Genomic DNA, 18,846 nt, shown 5'->3' on the forward strand with positions numbered 1-18,846 from the left:
CATAATTTGTTTCCTTTCTCCCCCTTTGCAGTCTGTTTGTAGCACACCTAAGCTTGTGACACCGGTACAGAAGGTACTCAGTTGGGTCAATGCCAGCATTGCTTGAAAACCTCCCTCTTCATTTATTGGTCTTTGAACAGCTGATGGTGCTACTCCAATTTGGGATCCCTGGGTAGAAGTTTCTGCTTGTGCAGAGATGGCTTTAGGCACTGCCAGAGCAGTCTCTTGGTAGGGACAGCAATTTACAGCAGTCTGCTGGAGGCAACAAAAAGACGACAGTGGCTGACTTGGCTCTTGGGGTTGTGAAAAGGTGAAAGAACTCTGGAAGTGAGAGAGATGGGAGGCTGTGGACCACTGGTGCTAATATAGGAGGGAGGCCCTCGTGAAAGTGGCATTTGTTCCTCTCCTTTTCTTCCAGAAAGTGGGAGGATAGGAATAGCAACCTTCCCTGCCTTCCCTGACATTGTCCAGTCTTTCCCCTACCTGGTCCTTCCTGGAGAGGGCTGACCTGGCCCTGTTCACCCTGTGCTCAGAGCCCTGAGCTGGTGCTGCTCAGGTGTCCTCATTCCCCTCTTCAACTCTGTTCTCTCCTCTCTCCCCTGCAATGTCAGAGGATTGTCCCCATCTGTCAGTGACTGGATTGAGGGGGCAGGGATTCTCTGCGAGTCCCGTTTGTGTGTCTCCTTAGACTTCAGATGTGTTTGAACTAGCTTGGAGTCAGTGAGGATGTGGTTCTCCTGGGGCCTTGAGTACCTTGTCTGGACTTTGTTTGTGCTCTTGCGAGACACAGTGAGCTGGCTGCACTGATTTGCTGCTTTTAAAACAGTATATTCTGAGAATGTAGATTTAGGTGAACCAGTAGGTATTATATACAGCCCTACTCTGATCTTTCTGCTGACCAGTCGTGGGAAATAACTCCCTCCTGTGTGTGCCTGTTAACTGATCTTGTCTTTTGTGGGATGCTGTATGTGGACCCCAAGTTAGGCAGCATGTTGTGTCCGTGTGCCAGTGGACCAGACCAGAGAAGGAGGGACTATGTGTAGGACAACATGCGTGAGAATGATGGGGGGAGGGCTCAGATGTGGGCTGGGCACCACTTCTGGAGGCATGCGTTCAGCATCAGGCTGTGTTAATAAGTGTGAGCACCCTGGGAGCTGCACAGCCTCCAAATCTTGCTCAAGGCACCATTATATGACTCTGCCATGCTCAGAGGGGTCATAGGTTAGGCCAGCCAGTGGCATTTTGCATCTTGCAATGTGGAGCAAGTAAGTTTGGGGCTACAGATGTGAGGCACAAGCTTGCAACTCAGGGGATGCAAGGTGCTAGCTGACCAGGCTTCCAGCACTATTTGGGAGTCTGGGAAGGTCTCCCATGTCTCTATAGTTTTCATTCAAAGTGGAAAATGGGCACTGTGTGTTGACCGGTCATAGGTATATGACCTTCATGATAGCTGCTGTAGTATCTCTGTTTTATTCCTTCCTGGGTGGCATTAGGATTTATGTGTTGTCTAAACTAAAGTTGGTGCAAAGTTGGCCTTTAAAGTGTGTTTTAAACTAAACTGTAATGATTTTTCTTTAAAATATATTTGCCATACTGATTTTTTTCTTTTTTCACAGTGACGTAAGTAATAAATTAGAATGTAACTGAATTTCTGATCCAGTCAAAGTTTTAAACATTCAATCTTTTAACAACATAAGAGGGAAGGTGTCCTACAGTATTTTCCTGTGTGTTTTTTTTTTTTTTTTTTAAACACACACATGGGCTTTGGTTTGTTGTTTTCATCTCCCCTTAGTTTTAAAATCATCAGTAACACAGATAGGAACACAATGGAGGTTTCAGCAGTTTCATGGGGTGTCTGCTTCTTAATGTAATTTTCTTTAGTCTTTGTTGAAAAAAGCTTTAAGTATGACTATCTGAGAAAGTGTATTTCTAAACCAAAACATGTCCTTTCCAGATTCTCCAATATTTTAAGATATCATATAAAAGCACATGCACAAGTCTGGCTCATTTCTTTTGTTCTTTCCAGAACTGAGACTGGCTTTTATGTTAGTCATCGATTCTGAATTCTGTATAGGCAGTTTAATGTTGGAAAAGTAATTTGGAATATATGAAAAAGATTGTTATTTTCTCAGTTTTAGAAATAGAACCCAAGCATGTTTAAAAGAAGAAAAATCATGCTTTTGAAATTCTTAATGGGCATTGCTGCTCCTTGTCATAAACAATGAAGATGACGCTGTTAGTCTTGCTTCCGGAGCAGCCTGAAAGATTTGACAATAACTTAGATAGCTTTTTGGAGCTGTATAGTTTAAGTTCTCTGCTATAGGTATCTATATCACCTGTACATAAAATTTTATTTTTCTAATTTTTAAATATATTATTGGCCCTTTATAGTTTGCTTGTAGAAGACATTATGTTTTGATTTAACAAATATCTCCTCCTCAACTTCACGCATGAAGTGATCCCATTTCTTTCCTCCCAGTCTCTTTCTCTGATCACAGGTACTTCAATGGTTTTCAGACACATTTCGATGTTTCTTGCCCAAGATGACTCTGCATTATTCTACGGGTGACAAGAGACCCATCTCACTCTCTCAGTCCCTATTACATGACAGTGACCTTGCTACTTCTTTCCTTTGCTCTTCCCATACCTCCCCTCACAGCTATCAGCCCCCTTTTCTGGTGAACTGCCTAACTGCGTTAACATAATTGTTCAACATTGAGCAGTTGTACTCCATTTGAAGATTTCTTCATGTCTGAAACACATTTGGCAGAGATCCACGCTGCTGGTCTAATAAATGATGGTGCTTCTCCTTGCAGCCTTGCCTTGCTTATGTCCTTTGACCAACACAGCTGTAACAAAATTGGTCCTGTTTTGTCTTTTTCTAGTTAAACTGTAAACTCCAGAGATGTCTCTTGTGATGTCTGTTGGAGCAGAATCTGCCTTAATACTTTAAACACTGCCTCTTTTATCCATCTCTGTTTCATACAAGCGGGTTTTTTTTAGGCAGAAACCATAGGGTCTGAGTTCGGATAAATTTGAATGTAAATACGCATTGACTTCGCTTATATGTCAGGATCAGTATGTTGTTAAATTGGATGTTATAAATGGTATCAGGCAGCTTTCTTCCTTCAGCCCTGTTTGACTGAGGACTCTGATCTCCACAATCCTTGGATTTTTTAATCTGAGCAGATTTGTAAATGCACAAAATGTTTGGGTTGGAGAAGGTCTTTTAAATAACTTGGCTCATACTATGTAAAGTAGTTTTAATAATGAGACTGAATCCTCTGTCACTCAAAAATACAGAAGCCTTTATTTTCTGGAGTATAATACAGTAAATAAAGACAAAGAAATTCTGGTGAATAAATTAACCTTCAAAATTGTCAGGCTTGGTGAACTGCACCTGGAAAGCTGAAGAGATAACTTGTACATCATTCCTTAGGAAGAGCAGGGCTTGGTTGCTAATGCTATTCTGAACACTGAAATACACTTTCTAGTAGCATGCAGGCTGTATGTTTGATTTGTTTATTCTTGAGTTGGTGATGTTAAGTACTGTCTTCTCTGCACTGTGAAACAAAGAGAGCATGAAATTGTGTCACGTATTAAATATGCTATTTTTTTTCTTCTTGGGAGTCATTTTTATAGTTTGAGATACATATAGTGAAAATGGGGGGTAGGCAATTTAGAAGAGAGTTTGACTCAAAATCCTAAAGAAAAAGGTTTTCCTTCAAATATACAAGAAAAGATCAGAATACTGAAGACTTTTATTCTCATTAGATCTATATCTAGCACATGAGTTGGCATAGCATTTGGCAGGATTAAAGCTATTAAAGTGTTGCCAGCAAAGGGTGATCTTAGGATGAGTTTATGTCAGGAAAATGAAAGGGCAGGTTTGACTAAAGATTTTTTTTTGTTGTTTTTACTATATTATTTTAATTAGCTCGGGCCTGTTGTTTGACTAAGCTGATAAACAGAAATGAAGTAAAACATAATACTTTTTCTACCTGTCTAGGTAGTTTAAATGTAGTTAGTGGCAGGGAACTCATCTGGTAGATAAGTTTGTGGTAGGGGTAATTTTCCTTGGTTTACTGGGAGTTTTTAAAGTAAAATATGATCTAGCTTTAGAGCAGGGAAGAAACTAACAAATGAGTTTTGTGGGAGGGAAGCATATTTTTTAATAGCCTTTCAGTCAGAGCATCTGGTTGGAAAATATTTTGGGTATGATGTTCCAAAAATGAAGGCAACAACAATATACTTTTTATAACCATTGCTCTGACAACTCTGCATTCTTCTAACTCAAGTCCTTATGAATTAGAAAATTAAACATAATGCTTGATGGTGTCATTGTAAAAATGTTCTCTTTGGACTGCAGTTATAAGTTTAAGTCAAAGATGTTTCAATCATAATTCTGAACATTGGACAGTAAAAAATCAGCATGTATGTTTGCTATGCCATGATCTGTATATTGCATGGCTTAATAGTTAGATTTGAAACTCTTTCAGTTCTACAGGCAAAGAGGGAAATGTTAAATTTGTGCTGCAATTGCTGGTAAACTACTACAGATATTTAACGTGTTGATACTTAAACCTTTGAAGAGGAGAGTAGTTGCTGTACTGAAGAGAGCAACCTCTTAGTTGAAACACACATTGGCACTACTTGTGTACTTTCAGCTAGGAATAAATAGCTTGTAAGTCTATAGCTAGCTATATATATTTGTAGCCAAATATTTATAGTTTAAGTATTTTTATGAGGTACAAGAAAGGCCAGTTACAATTTATTTTTCGAGGACTGGCAGACTTTCCTGTAGTCCTCAAAAATTTCAATGCTCAAGAAATATATTTAAATTTAAGCAGTAACTCATAAAAGATAGACATTGAAATCTTGACCCTGCTGTTCAGAGATTTCTGTGGAATCAGAGGGACTGATTGTGTTACATGGCTATTTTTACTTGTTGTTTTCTTTGATGTATTTGTGAAGGACACGCATTTATATATGCATGTAATAAAATTCAGATAACTGATACCATAATATTGGGCTCTTCATTGAAATTCAGTTTCTTCTTTGACTCAAATAGCAGTAACAAGTAGGCCAGAGAAGTTCGAAGAGGTGCCTTTGATCTTCCTAGTTTCATGAGGAACAGTTACAGGGCACCTGCTCTCCCTACAGAGGCTGCCTTTTCTTCAGACCTGTGCACTGTCCAGAGCAGGTTTTTTGTGTGTGCAAAAGACAGACGTGCTTCTCTGAAAGACTAGTGGTATAGCAAGTGTTCTCCTGGTTATAATGCACCATCAACACCTCTGGAAGTTTCTTTTTTTGGGTATCAAGTCTGTCAGTCAGGCTTCTGCCTGCTGTAGGTCAGTGGGTGGCAGCAAAGGATGGGAATCAATTATTTGGGGTGGGTTTTTTGGGATGCATTACTGTGATACTTCTACATGTGGATAGTGCCTATTCATGTATTTGAAACAAGATTTGTGTTTCTGGTGAGTATTTCTGTTCAAAACAAAAAAGGCTGAGCTAAGGAATGTGCGTTGTATTATATGTTTAACTGTATTTTTCCTGCTGTTAAGTAGCCAGGCTATGAAAAAGGGGGAAAATTGGACGTAAGAAATTCAAGACATGTTTGCCTTTTGGAATTTTATCTCTGCCATATTTCCTGGCCCTGACTTAGTATCTTTGCATGATGTACTTTATGGACTTAATAGGACATGCAAAGCACTAGCTTAAAACTGCTTTGGTCCTTTGGGCTTCCAGTAATGAAAAATTTCAAAGCAACTTTGAAAAGGTCTGTCTGACAAAGTACATCTGTGTAAATGTTGGGATAAACCCTGTCTGGCAATATCGAGGTAATCCACCATGAGTCTTAATGGAGAAGAATAGTTGAGATGACATTCCCCTTCACCTCAAATTTGTGCAAAAAAATTCTCTTGAACCTTCTACATTACAAGGAGCTGGAAGAGAGGTATTCTGCGTGTACAGCGTGGGAACAAAGATACTTTGATTTTATTCTGTAGACTCAATTCTTTCACAAAATCATGAAGTAAATGGATACATTGGTGTTCACACCCACTTATATCAGCAATGTCCAATGTTAAACACTTATTGTTGGTAATAAATGCCCATCTGTTTAAGATTTTAGTAGTCTCCTGGGCAGACTGTGCAAAAAAAGGATGAAATCACTTTGAATATATTTTCTCTTTTTTTGTTGTTTTGCCTACTTTGACAAGAGGCTTTAAATCCCTACAGTTCAGGTTGTCTAGAATTCAACATTTTCATATCTTTATAAAAAGTATACGTGCAAAGGTGAATTGTTTAAATGAAATGTGGCTTTATACATATGATAATGCAATTGAGTTAATTTATACGTTTTATGTATAAACAATCTATTTGTTCAGATAATCTATTACAAAACTGAATATTTACAAAAGTACTGAGCAGCGGTCTTTCAGTTATTTATAAAGAAGCTACTGTTTTAAGCAAGAGTCCTACTTATTTCTCATAATGGCGATTGTAGGCGGGTTAAAGGTAAAAGGGAAGCAGAAACACTAAGCCTGCTTGCAAACATCACTCAATCCTAGGAATGATGTCAGCTGAAATACTCGGTATGAACTGGTATCACCAGCCTTACTTTAACTGTTGTGTAGTCTCCTTTTCCCAGGCAGAACCAGTCTTTAAGCTTGCTTGCACTAAAGGGCTTTGTTGAAAGATCTTTTCTAATTGAAGTTGAGGAACATGCCTGGCCTGAAGATAGTCCTGATCTTCCATGGTTATATCCAAACTGGGACACAAATATACATCCCTCTTGTGAATCTGAAGGCTTCAAAGGCTGCAAGTATTGCCCTTCAGGTGCAGTCAGAGTTCATCGCTCTTTAACTGTTACTTAAGACATGGTGCAGTATGTTTCTGTGATGAAAGGAACATGTATACAATGTAAAATAATGTTAGAGAACCTTTCACTGCGTGTGATACCTATGTGATGTATTTGAATATCTGGGTCTTTTGTATCATGCTGGTGATTATTTGGTATCTGCCAATCAGAGCAGCTCCTATCTTGCATTTATTATTTTAATATTGAATATTGATGTCACCGGTTAATATTTCTGAAACTTGTGTGGACTAAACGTCATTTCTCTTCTTCATTCTGTATTTCTAGTCTGGGACTGTGAAGCTGACCAAGCCTGTGGCATTATGGACCCAGCAGGATGTCTGCAAATGGCTGAAGAAACATTGCCCTAATCAGTATCAAATCTACAGTGAGTCATTCAAACAGCATGACATAACTGGTAAAGTATGCACTATCAGAAATATTTTACTTACTTAAAATGTGACAAATTGGTTTACTTTATTGTTAATGGACTGTGACTGTGCACTGAAGGCTTTTTGTTGATTGTATGACTAGAGAGTTGTAAGGTTTAGAGCAAGAGGAATATACCAGCTTTCATAGGATGTGGTAAGTGATTTCTCTATCTTCCTAAAAGATAAGTTTCAGATTATTCAGGGTTAATATAATGAGGAAAGGAGTCAGTCTGTGCATAAGGGCCACATTCTGTTCATTCCAAACAAATAAAAAAACCCCTAAACATTAAGAAATGTCCTACAAGGAAAAATGTAAATGAGGTTTTTTTCATTGAGATGTTTCACCTTGAGTTCTTATTCTTTTTTGCCTTTTATTTATTTATTTTTTTAGTTAAACTTATGAGTCCTTACCATGTAGAATGGGAAGCAAGCCCAACTGAGCTCCTCCCTAGGGCTGAAGCAGGATCAATAGAGCACATTCATTTCTGACAGATGTTTGTCTAATTTTCTTCTGGAAAATTTGCAGTGGAGGAGATTTTTACATCTCTCTATTCCAGTGTTTTATGGTCCTTAAATTTGGTATTTTCCTAGTATCAATCTAAATTATTATTTCCAGTCAGTGGAGCTGATTTCTGTCTCAAGTGTAGCTCAAGTGCAATCATTCTTTCTTGCAGTGTTTCCTTTATTGGATAGCAGGCTTCCTACTTGCACATACTTTCCCTGTCTAGTCTAAAAAATATTAATTTGTTCTGTCATGGTTTCTCCCCCAAATACCTGCAGGACCTACAAGCCTTCAACTCTTGGTGTCTTGTCTTAGAAGAATATATTAAAAATCATAATTGTATTTTATTTTCCTATTTAGAAGTTGATATTGATTTTGTTGATCTGCTCAACTTGTTAACTCCTACTCAGTTTGCTGTAGTGGTATTTTAGTTGACCACTTTGAACTGACATCAGTTTAGCAGAGTAGCTGGATTAATATAAATACAGATGTAATTTGGGACTTAGATAGCATTTTTACTCATATCCCAGACAAGAATTAATCTGTAAAAAGTTTTATGTGGAGCACAAATTTGTTCTCTGACATGGTGGTATACAGAACTGATAACTGGCAATCAGCCCTTTAATATCAGAGATTTGAGTTTCACATACAAATCTCAGTATTATCAATCATGCATTGTTAATTAATGTATGTTTCAATCAGTGTCTGTTCATATATGTATACCTGTGGTGTTTCAAATTTTACATTGATTCCCGTTGCTATTATTTCATTTCTGATAATATATGAATGATTTTAAACATGGCAAACTAAACTACCAATATTTGTTTACTGTGTAGCCATGAATATGCATACACACTTATATGTGAGAGGTGTTTTGTATTGGTTTGGTAAGTGTTGAGTTTTAGTACTTAACCATTGTGCCCATTTCATCTAAGTCATCATCTGTTGAATGCAGTCCGTAGGAATGTAGTCTGTGTTTCCACCCATCTGTACAGAGCTGACTGCATCCAGAAAAAATTGAAGCTATTTTAAAATCTTTTCTAGTACCATTTTTCGGTTATACGGTCTCTTTTTAGAATTAAGGCACTATGAAATGAAGTGGAAAGGAAGAAAAAGTTGTTTTAATTTGATCATAAACATAGATGGAAACCTTGTAGTTTCCTTGCAGATGTGCAAACTTCGAACTTTATAGACCTCTGTGAAAAGAAGAATCAAGATCAGTCCTTCTTACTTTACACAAAAGAGGTATAAGGAAAATATTAGTACGAGTGTTAGAAAGTAAGTCTGCAGGAAAGAAAATAACTTCAATTCAGTAAGTACCAAAGAAAAGAAGAAATGTGATCAATGTTTGTAAGGATTTAATAAAAGTATATTGTGATAATATTATGAGTGAAATCAATAACTCAGGAGGATATTTCCAGTACTGTTGGTCCCTGTGACTCCAATTATTTGAAATCTAATAAGGGAATAGAACAGTGGATTTGTGGCTCAAAAAAAAGTAGAGCATGAAAGGAGCATGGAAACTAATGTGAAGATTAAGCCAAGGTAGTGTAACTGTTTCCAGATATGGCTATGGAAAAGTAATGTGATTGTTGAAAATTTCTCAGGAATTAAAGTGACTTTACAGGCTGCTTTGATATGGAAAAATACAATGGAAAAGAAGAAAATGACATGAAAAGGATATTTAAACTTTATTTGAAGATAAAATCTAATGCATGGTCATAAGCCAGGAAAATAGTCTTGGGCAAACATATCTAACAGTTAACCATAGGTGTTGAAAAGTGTGGCATTTTACTTGGGACTATTAGTTGCTGATTACAGTTTATTGAGTTGGGGGAAAAAACGCAACCCAAAATCTTTGTGGAGATTTTATACCTTTATATTACTCCTAACAAAAGGCAGCTGCAGATGTATAAGAAAAAAATATTTATTCTGGTCATTTACCTAGTAAGAAAAAAGATCTTCATATTGACAGTGATCTTGAGGATGCCATGGGACGGAGTATATGTACTCTCATCAGATTTGCAGATGACACTAAATTGGGGTTAACAGTCAATAGACTTCAAGAGTAGGGCTGCCGTACATAGGGACCAGACATAGGCTGGAGGAATGTGTCAGCAGGAACCCTATGAAATTCAGGAATGACAAATGCAGAGTTCTGCAGCTGGGAAGGTCAAGCACCTTGCACCCCATTCAGCCTGGGGCTGGCTGGCTGGGTAGCGGTTTTGGTGAAGACCACCTGTGCTCTTGATAGTCAGGAAGATGAGATGAACCAGTGTTGTGCCTTGGCAGCAAAGAATGCTAACAGAATCATGGCAGTATTAACAGGAGCATAGTGAGCTCATCAGGGATAGTCATTATTCCCCTTTACTTTGTGCTTTGTAGACTCTAGTTCTGGGATCTCCAGTGCTGGAACTTGCACTCCAATGCAAGTTCAGGTGAGGGCCACCAAGATGCTCAGGGTGGAAGCACTAACCCTGTGAGCAGGGAATTGAGGAAACTGGGCCTGTTCAGCTTGGGGAAGAGGCAGCTTGCTGGGGTGGGATGGGGGGACTATTAGCAGCCCCCAGTGTGTAGAAGAATGTTATCAAAAAGAGGGAGCCAGTCTTTTCACAGTCATGTATGAGAGACACTAGACTTTAGCTGAAACAAGAGGCTGAGGCTGAACTTAAGGAGAAACTTCTTCCCCGTGAGAACTGTTGTGCATTGGGACAGATTTCTCAGGTTGCGGAGTCTCTGTCCTGGGAAGGTTTCAAGCCCCAGCTAGACAAAACTTTGAGAAACCTGATCTGATCTCATAGCTGACACTGCTTTGAGAAGGAGGTTGGGCTAGAAAGCTGCAGGGGCCTCTTCCAACCTGAATTTTTCTGTGGTCCTGTGATTTGCTGAGTACTTACTCAGTACCTCAGAACTGGTAAAATGCATTTTGCATCCAATGAGGGAGAATTAAATATGGAAAGGTCTAATAAGAAATTGAGAGATTTCTTTTATACACAGAATCCTTGAGTTCAGGGAGTGGAGCCTTTGGTTAAATTGACTTATTCAGCAACAGGTCAGAGGTCATTTTTGTGGTGTTGGACCCAGAGCCAGAACCAAAAAAATTTGAAAGACTAACACTGAGCAAGATCTAAGGGCCCCCGATAGGAATTAGCAATGGTAGGAAAAATAAGACAATAAAAAGGGGGGAACAAAGATGACAGTGGTCTGTACAACCAAGGAAGGAATGTAATGTTAGGGCCATGCCACTGGAGGAGGCTCTACAACTGGTGTTTGCATTTACACCACTGTGAGGGGGCATAAGTTGCTCTGACTGGCCAGCTTTTTACACTCATTTTATACCCGTATAATCCAGGAGGCAAACCTGAGAACTGGACCTTGCTTTCAGTGTGCATTTGTGGCTTTGAATTTGCCAGGCAGCAATACTTTTAAATGACTAGGGAGTTCTTGAGAGATAAGCTGTTCTTTGGCAGTCTTATCCTGTACCATTGAAACAAATGCAGTTTTTTGCAATATCTCAGCATTGACAGGAGCAAGGCTGGGCATAGAATGACTAAGGAATAACCGTTTTGGGGAGAATGGTCCATTGACAAAGTAATAAAAATGATGTTTAAGTAACTTATTGATGTGTGATTTTTTGAAAAAAAGGAAGGAAGGAAACCCTGTTTCATCTCTTGTTTTTATGCCATGTTCCCCAGTGTGCTAATGCATGTCTTCAGAGCATGAGGTTTTAATGCTATGATCATTAAATAAACCTCATTCTGTCAAAGTAATACCCAAGAGATACCTTGGTCCAAGTGACGGAATTTGATAGGAGATACTTGAAAGGACTCAAGCCTTTTTAAATTAAACTTTTAAAGAGGAAAGGAACAGGACTCAAGAAAACCTCTTTAGTTTTAGAAGGGACCAGAACTTATGAATATGCATTAAATACCAAACGGCACCTTGGAAAATGAAAACCTGCTGCAAAAAGCCAGAAAAACTGGCTAATTCTATAACCTCTAAAGATGCTTATGTTAAATCAGCTATATTGACATATATTTTTATGAAATTAATAGAAAATCTTGCTTTTAAAGTCTGATTTGATTTATTTTTGTCACTTCAATAATATCTGTGCAAATGTTAGAGTTTTATCATATCATCTGAAATACTCAAGTTGTTTAGCATGCTGGTAAAGGGATGGTCTTGTGGTTTAAGATACCACACTGGAATTTGGAGAAATCTTGGATCCATTTCAGGTTACTCTGGTATTCTTCGGAAGCACACTAAATCCTAAGGGTCTAAGTTACTCTCTCTGTACAGAGGAAGGTCTTCTTTTTCTTATCAAAGTGTTGGCAGATATCTTTCTGATTTCCAGGACATATATTGTTTAATTATGCCCTTTGTTTCATGGAACTCAGCCGAATTTTGTGCTGCAACCAATGAACTGACCTGAGGACAAGAGATGTGTAGTAGAGCACAGGAGGCCTGCTTCTCATTCCTACCTCTGGGGCAGGAAGGATGACCAAACCCAGGTGGCTTTATTCACCATATTGTGACCTCCTGTTTGTGTTCATCCTTCCTGTATATGTTTTGGTGTCTGTATAAGAAAGATAAAGATACCACTGTTGTTAAATAAATGTATTGTGATCTGTGTATAAAAGATGTTGTTTAAGAGTCAGCTGAATCTTCCTATTAACAGGTCCATTTGATTTGGAACAACTTTTATTCATTTCTTGATCGCTCACTTGGCAAGTGATTCCAACTGTGTTATCCTTCATCCTTCCATTATTGATGAGTATCACATTGACCCAGAATATCTCTTCTGCCTGTGACACAGCATACCTGATGTGAGGCCTGATGCAAGAAGCAAAATGAGGTCTTCTATAAGGTGACCTCAATAGGTGCTCACCCTAGTGCTTCCCCATCTGTGTTGCCTGACACCTGGCCCTGCAGAGTCTTCTCACAAATCCTGCTGTAGTTACAGTGCAATAGACTATACAAACCAGCACCATTTCTTAGCTTATTTTACTGGGCATTGTTTTATTGTCTCTTATAAAACTGGTCACAACCTACCATCTAGGTTGTTGTTGGTAGAGGACTGTTTTTTATTATTGGGTGTAGGACTGGTTCCAAGTGAAGAAGGTCATGGGTCAGGGCAAGGTGTTGTAGGAAGTACTTTAGTCTCCTTTAAAGAATTATTAAAGTTTTGTTTATGGCAGTTTTCTCTGGTCCCAACCCTGTAGCAAGTTTTGAGAATTCTGCACCACTATCATATATCTCAGAAACCATCTAGTTTATTCACAGAAGAAGAAAGGCGCTTTTTAATAGAAACAAAAAGAACCTTAATTGTGTCCAAATGGAGGGTATTTCCAATAAAACATGAATTATCTTCCTTGTTTTGCATGTGACAGTGCTCTTCAGCACAAAAGATCTCTCCTCCCAAGCACTGTTCATCTGATAGTGTTGTTGTAGAAGCAGCTTCCATCTCCAGCTGTCTCTGTGAAGCCCTTCCCCTCTCCGTGCTGCAAAGCTTAAGCCAGCCTTGCCCACAGTCCCTATTTATGCTACTTTTCCCTTCTCATTCTGTGAGGTCTTAACAGCAGTGTTGATTGGTAGGCTGTCAGATCAATCCTAACTACATCCATCTGTGGTTTAAAAAAATAAAATAAAATCACTGCTTCACCCTGGAGAGAGCTTTTATTCTACTGTGTGGATAAGGTCAGACTTATTTGCAGCATTCTTTGTGAAGCTGTGATGCTTGTGTTAGAAAATGTGAGGGACTAAAGAGTTTTCCCTGTTTCATACTTGACTGCTTTCAAACTTCTAACATGTGGAACACATCAAAGAGTGATGGGCATTGGGATAAGGCTCCTGTTTGCATAATATGTGACAACTGTTCCTTTTTGCATTGAAAATAATATTAGAAATATATTAATGCAACCCTGTGTTTATATAGCATAGAATTGAAAGAAGTTGGATATGCCAAACAGTTGGGAAGTGGGAATCTTTTCTTCATTATTCAACCTCTTATTGATAAGGAAAATTTTGCATGAAAGTAATCTCTTGCATCTCAGCAATGACTCTTGGGTCTGGCTTTTCAGTCAGATTATAGCTCATGCAATATATAGCAAAATCCCACAACAGGAGTCAAAACTGTAGTGGCTCATGAGAGAACTGGTATGACCAGGAAGGCTCCTCTGCAGTTGAGAAGGGGACAAAGAGGCACTTGAACACTTCATGGAAGTTATAAGTTAAGTTTTAACATAGTTGATTTTCTGATAAATTAGCTTATCTGTGAAACGTTATGGCAGAAAGTCATATTTTGTGATTTTTTAATTTTATTTTATTTTTTTTTTAATCTGGAACAGGAGAACATTTTCTAACTAGCTGCTGTGACAAAGTCTTCATTGCTAAACCAATTTGCTGCTTGTGCATTTGAGAACTAGGCCCTATATGCATAAGAAGAAATCAAGTCAATTAGTCATGAAGTGGAGCTATCTACTGTGTGCAAACAAGTGGGGAGTGTCTAATGCTAGTGTTACATAAAATCCTGTGTGGAATATAAGTGATATTATCGTCTATTTGGTTTAATAGGAAAGGGAACTTGCTGAAGGGCAACTGAGGCATTTTTGGCCTTGCTTGTCAATGACATATTTTTACTGCTTCTCTATCTACTGAAATCAGAATGAAGAGTTTCTACGATCCTGCTCCATTATCAGCTGTGAGATCTGCTGTGCAAGTAGCTGATGAATGTTTTACATCATTTCCTGTTTTATTGGATATTTCTTGGGTCAGGTTCCTTTACTTTGGTATGCTCTCTCCACTTGTAACAACCTGGGAAGATCTCTCATGGTTTCAATTAACAATTGCTCTACAGCATACTCGGAAGGGAATTGTACTCTAGCTGCCTCTTTTTCTTGACTCTGTTGCTATATAAGAATTCGGTAAAAGCCATGGTAGCCAGATTTGCTGTAGCTTTTACTCCTACCTGATGTATAACACAGAATCCAAATCATCTTTGAATTGAAAAGTGTAATTCCTGTCCTTTACCTTCAAATTTTAAATTCTCAAATTTTTAGATAAGTTCTTGTGTGAGTATTTAGGTGACAGGAGAAAAAGCTGTATTGCTCTTCATTTGAATTAGTGTTTACTTGCTTCTCAGTACTTACTCCTCAAGTGCTGTCAGATGTTGAGGAATTAATGTTTCATAATTACATGCAATGATAATTGGATTATTCCTTCCCTCTAACACAAGGGTGTTTTGCATTTTTAATTTAATCTTGTTCTATTTATTTTAGTCAACTTTTACTAACTAGAAATTGTATCATCTTTTACCCTTCTCCTTTAAAAGATCTTTGTCGTACAGTCTTTGTAAACCTCATCCACTGCATTCTCTACAAAACACTGATTCACGTCAGTATCGTGTAAAACTCACCCTCAGAACCTCTCACCATGGCAGCCAGTTTCAAAATCATTTTCTGTTTCTTACTCAGAGGGGAGCTAAAAATGTGAATTAGGGTAAGATATGGAAAACTGTATCAAATGTCTTAGCAAAGCCTATTTCAGGAATTCTCAAATCATATTGTAAAGCTTTGTGCTTTGTGATATTTCCTAGTTTGCTGATAAGACTGCGCAGAGTGCCACTAAGAACTGAACACTGATTGTGATCCACTGACAGAGCCAAAAAGCTCAGGAGCTACTGATTTAGCCTTTGGGTGCTTATCTATCTTAGGTGACTCAGGCATTCAACTTAAGTGGGATTCCTAAGACCATGGGTAAGGGAGTAAACTGCTGAAGTAATCAGCGGAGGGGCAAGGGATGCCTCCAGACAGATTAATTCAGTGTACTTGATATAGCTAAGAGAAGATGCTATGAAAACACCCCTTTTAGGTTCGCCCTGTTTCCTTTGTCCACCTTCTTTTGTTTTGCGATCCTTCACATGTTCTTGACGAAGCATTCTTTTTATCAACTGTTTTTTCTTTAGCTGCTTTACAGGGATATTGATTACTTATTAATAGTTTCAACACTTTGCCGAACATTGAAGCTCTACTATCTCATTTTATTTCTCAGGAAGTGTTTTTTCTACAGGTTTTTGGAACCATCACCAACTTTTAATGACTATATTATTAATTTACTATGTTCCTTGATCGCTAAGCTGTGTGATCCCGTTATCTGGAAGCTAGGCAGGATGAAGCACTGTTATTACTTGGAGACCTCCAAGGAACAGCTTGAAGCTATAGGATGTAGTATTGTTAACCCTGGTGGCCCTTCTTCATTTATGGTTTTTTATATGTCCATTTTTTTATTTCCCCCCTTGATTAATACTAATGAACTATTCCAATATGGTGCATAATAGCCTGGAGTCTTTCCACTCAAAGGATGGTGTCCTTACTTTAGAAGTGGTCATTGAATATTTAGGCATTCCTATGAATTGTGCCTATTCCAAGTAGTGTGCTCCAACCAAAGTCTCATTAAGCTGTAATTCTCTCTTGCCTTTTTAAAATTGCAGCTGTATCTGTTGAGTCTGGAAGTTATTTTTGCAGCTTGGTTAAACTGCTGGTTAGTACTGCTGGGCTTTCATTTCCCGCCAAGTCAGTCTTTCCTGCAACGCCTTGGAAGTTCTGGTTCCCATTCTGGTGGGGAACAGGACAAAAATAGGAGGTACTGGAGGGTCTCCTTTTAGATTACTTGTGCTACCATCTGGGAAGGAGTATTTATCTTATTGCTCTGCAGACACGAAGTCAATTTTATGGCTCAGTTGTAGGTAAGGAAAACTTAGATGAGGAAAACTTAAATGATTAAGTGGAGGAGTTGTTAGAGGACCTTACAATTCTTCACTTTGAAGAAGTGAATTAATTTGCTGCGTAGTGGGTGTGCGTTTGTGATATCAGTGAGTGGCTAGAGCTGATTCTTTTTATTTCAGCTTGTTACTTGCCAGCATGTGCTATTCATGATATGGGGATTTAGTCTTAGTGTAATCTTATAATTATTTGGCACTGTTTCCCAGTCTAACAACAGAGCTAACCTAATGATGAAATGTGGAAGGAAGCTCTCCTGAAATCTGAACCTGGAGGAAGACACAACAGAGAGTTTGACTTCTGTTTTGTGACACAAACGAGCGAGTGCATATTAATCTCTCTCATCCAATCGGTCTGCAATTTGTTGTGTTCCTTCTCTGACCTCTGACTCTGACAGTCCTCTAATCCCCTGCGACTCTTCTCAAGCCTTCTGCAGATTGTGCTGTGATTCCAGCTTCTCCACTGTCTCTGTTCTATAGGCAGCCAACAAATCCACTCTGGCACCAGATCTCTGACAAGTGGATTAACTTGCATCCTAAATGTCGTGGCCCCGTGTTCTCTCATCTGCTTTCTGCTCTCTGTCCCCTGGACCCTTTGTTGGGACTCACGGCGTTGCCAGCAAGAACAGGGGTGGCTCTGTGCAGGTGCCCCCACCGCGAATTCCCCTGCTGTTGCTGAGCGAAGGCAAGCAGCCGCCTGCGGGCTTCAGTTCTTCCCAGGTGTATGTGGGTCGCTGTTTAGAAAGAATTGGGAAAGCACTTGGGAAACCGGTGGAGTTGTGTTTTTTTTTTTTTTTTTCACGTTTCCCTCTTGCCGAGCTGCAGTGCAGCCGGCGGGGCTGGCGGGGTGCGGTACCGCGCGGCTCCTCGCGGGGGAGCCGGCGCACCGGCCGCGGCGCGCACCGGCCGCGGCGCGCACCGGCCGCGGCGCGCACCGGCCGCGGCGCGCACCGGCCGCGGCGCGCACCGGCCGCGGCGCGCACCGGCCGCGGCGCGCACCGGCCGCGGCGCGCACCGGCCGCGGCGCGCACCGGCCGCGGCGCGCACCGGCCGCGGCGCGCACCGGCCGCGGCGCGCACCGGCCGCGGCGCGCACCGGCCGCGGCGCGCACCGGCCGCGGCGCGCACCGGCCGCCCGCTCCCCCGGGAGCAGCCCCCGGGGGCTTCCAGGGGACGTGTGCGCGCTCCAGAGCAGCAGCAGTTCTCTCATCTTCTGTACTCAGCGACCACTGCGCTCGGGAGGGTGGAAGACAAGCCAGTCCTTACCCCTGGCTTTCAGTCTTCTAATTAGCTTGTCACTTCCTAATTTTTTCAGGTGCCTTTTTGAAAATGAGTCCGTTTTGGGAAATATCAGACCAGCCAGCTGAGCCTTTTACAGAGAGCAAAGAGACTGGAGGAAAAAGCATTCCTCTCTTCACTACCTCCCCCATATTAGAATAAAAATGAAATCCAAAGCCGCTTTTCTTTCTGAACTGCTCGAGTGCTAAAACAGCTGGCCTCTGAAAGTCAAGATTTGCAAAGCGAATAGCCTTCAGTAAAAATGAAGTGCCTTCCAGTGCTCCAGCAAAAATTATTGTTTGATTCGATATAGTTAATTGAGCAGGTTAAAAGTCTGACAGGGTCTGGTACAGTACACTTGACACTGAGCTTTATCCTTGTTATCACAGAATGTACAGCAGAAGAAGGTCACAAATACCAGGCTCTTTTAGCAAAGACACAAGGACTGAGCTCCAGTGTTTTCCCCTAAATTCAGTGGAAGGAGCTCTTGGCACCAAAAAAAAAAAAAAAAAACAAAAACAAAACCAAAAACCAAAACAACCCCCCCAAAAAAACAAACAAACAAAAAAAAAACCAACAAAAAAAACCAAAACAACAAACAACAACAACAAAAAACAAACAAACAAACAAACACAAACCAAAAACCCACAAAAAAGGCTGGATTCTGTCCAATCCCTGCACTCAGGAATTGATTTTCAGCCCTTCATCCAACAAGGATCTGCACACTGTGTGAAGTGTTTATCTGAATTCTCAGATCCTAGTAGTGATCAACATTTAACTGATGCAGATGAAGGCTTTCTGTCCTTCTGTGTGTAGCCAGAATTGCTTGCTACTCAAAAATAGGAAGCCACTGTGAGAAACTTTAGTCTTTTGATTGATTTTTGTTATCTGTGAACAGAAACTGTATGCTTATAAATGTGAGCCTAGACACACAAAAAGGTAGGATCTTAATAAGCCGTTTTATTGTGAAACATGGACATGTAGATTAATCCATGAACCTT

At 39.8% G+C, this 18,846-nt stretch overlaps 1 protein-coding gene across 3 annotated transcripts in view; it reads left to right on the forward strand.

The window, feature by feature from the left end:
- SAMD12 (sterile alpha motif domain containing 12) overlaps nt 1–18,846 on the forward strand; it is a 177,741-nt gene that overhangs the window by 39,604 nt on the left and 119,291 nt on the right. For all 3 annotated transcript variants that reach the window (XM_042785942.1, XM_042785943.1, XM_042785944.1), the window contains exon 3: nt 7,148–7,277. In XM_042785942.1, the coding sequence (XP_042641876.1) occupies nt 7,148–7,277 (130 nt within the window). The remainder of the gene's footprint in view (nt 1–7,147; nt 7,278–18,846) is intronic.

This window comes from Tyto alba, unplaced genomic scaffold (assembly GCF_018691265.1).
Source record: "Tyto alba isolate M040663 unplaced genomic scaffold, T.alba_DEE_v4.0 Super-Scaffold_9, whole genome shotgun sequence".
Classification (NCBI taxonomy): domain Eukaryota; kingdom Metazoa; phylum Chordata; class Aves; order Strigiformes; family Tytonidae; genus Tyto; species Tyto alba.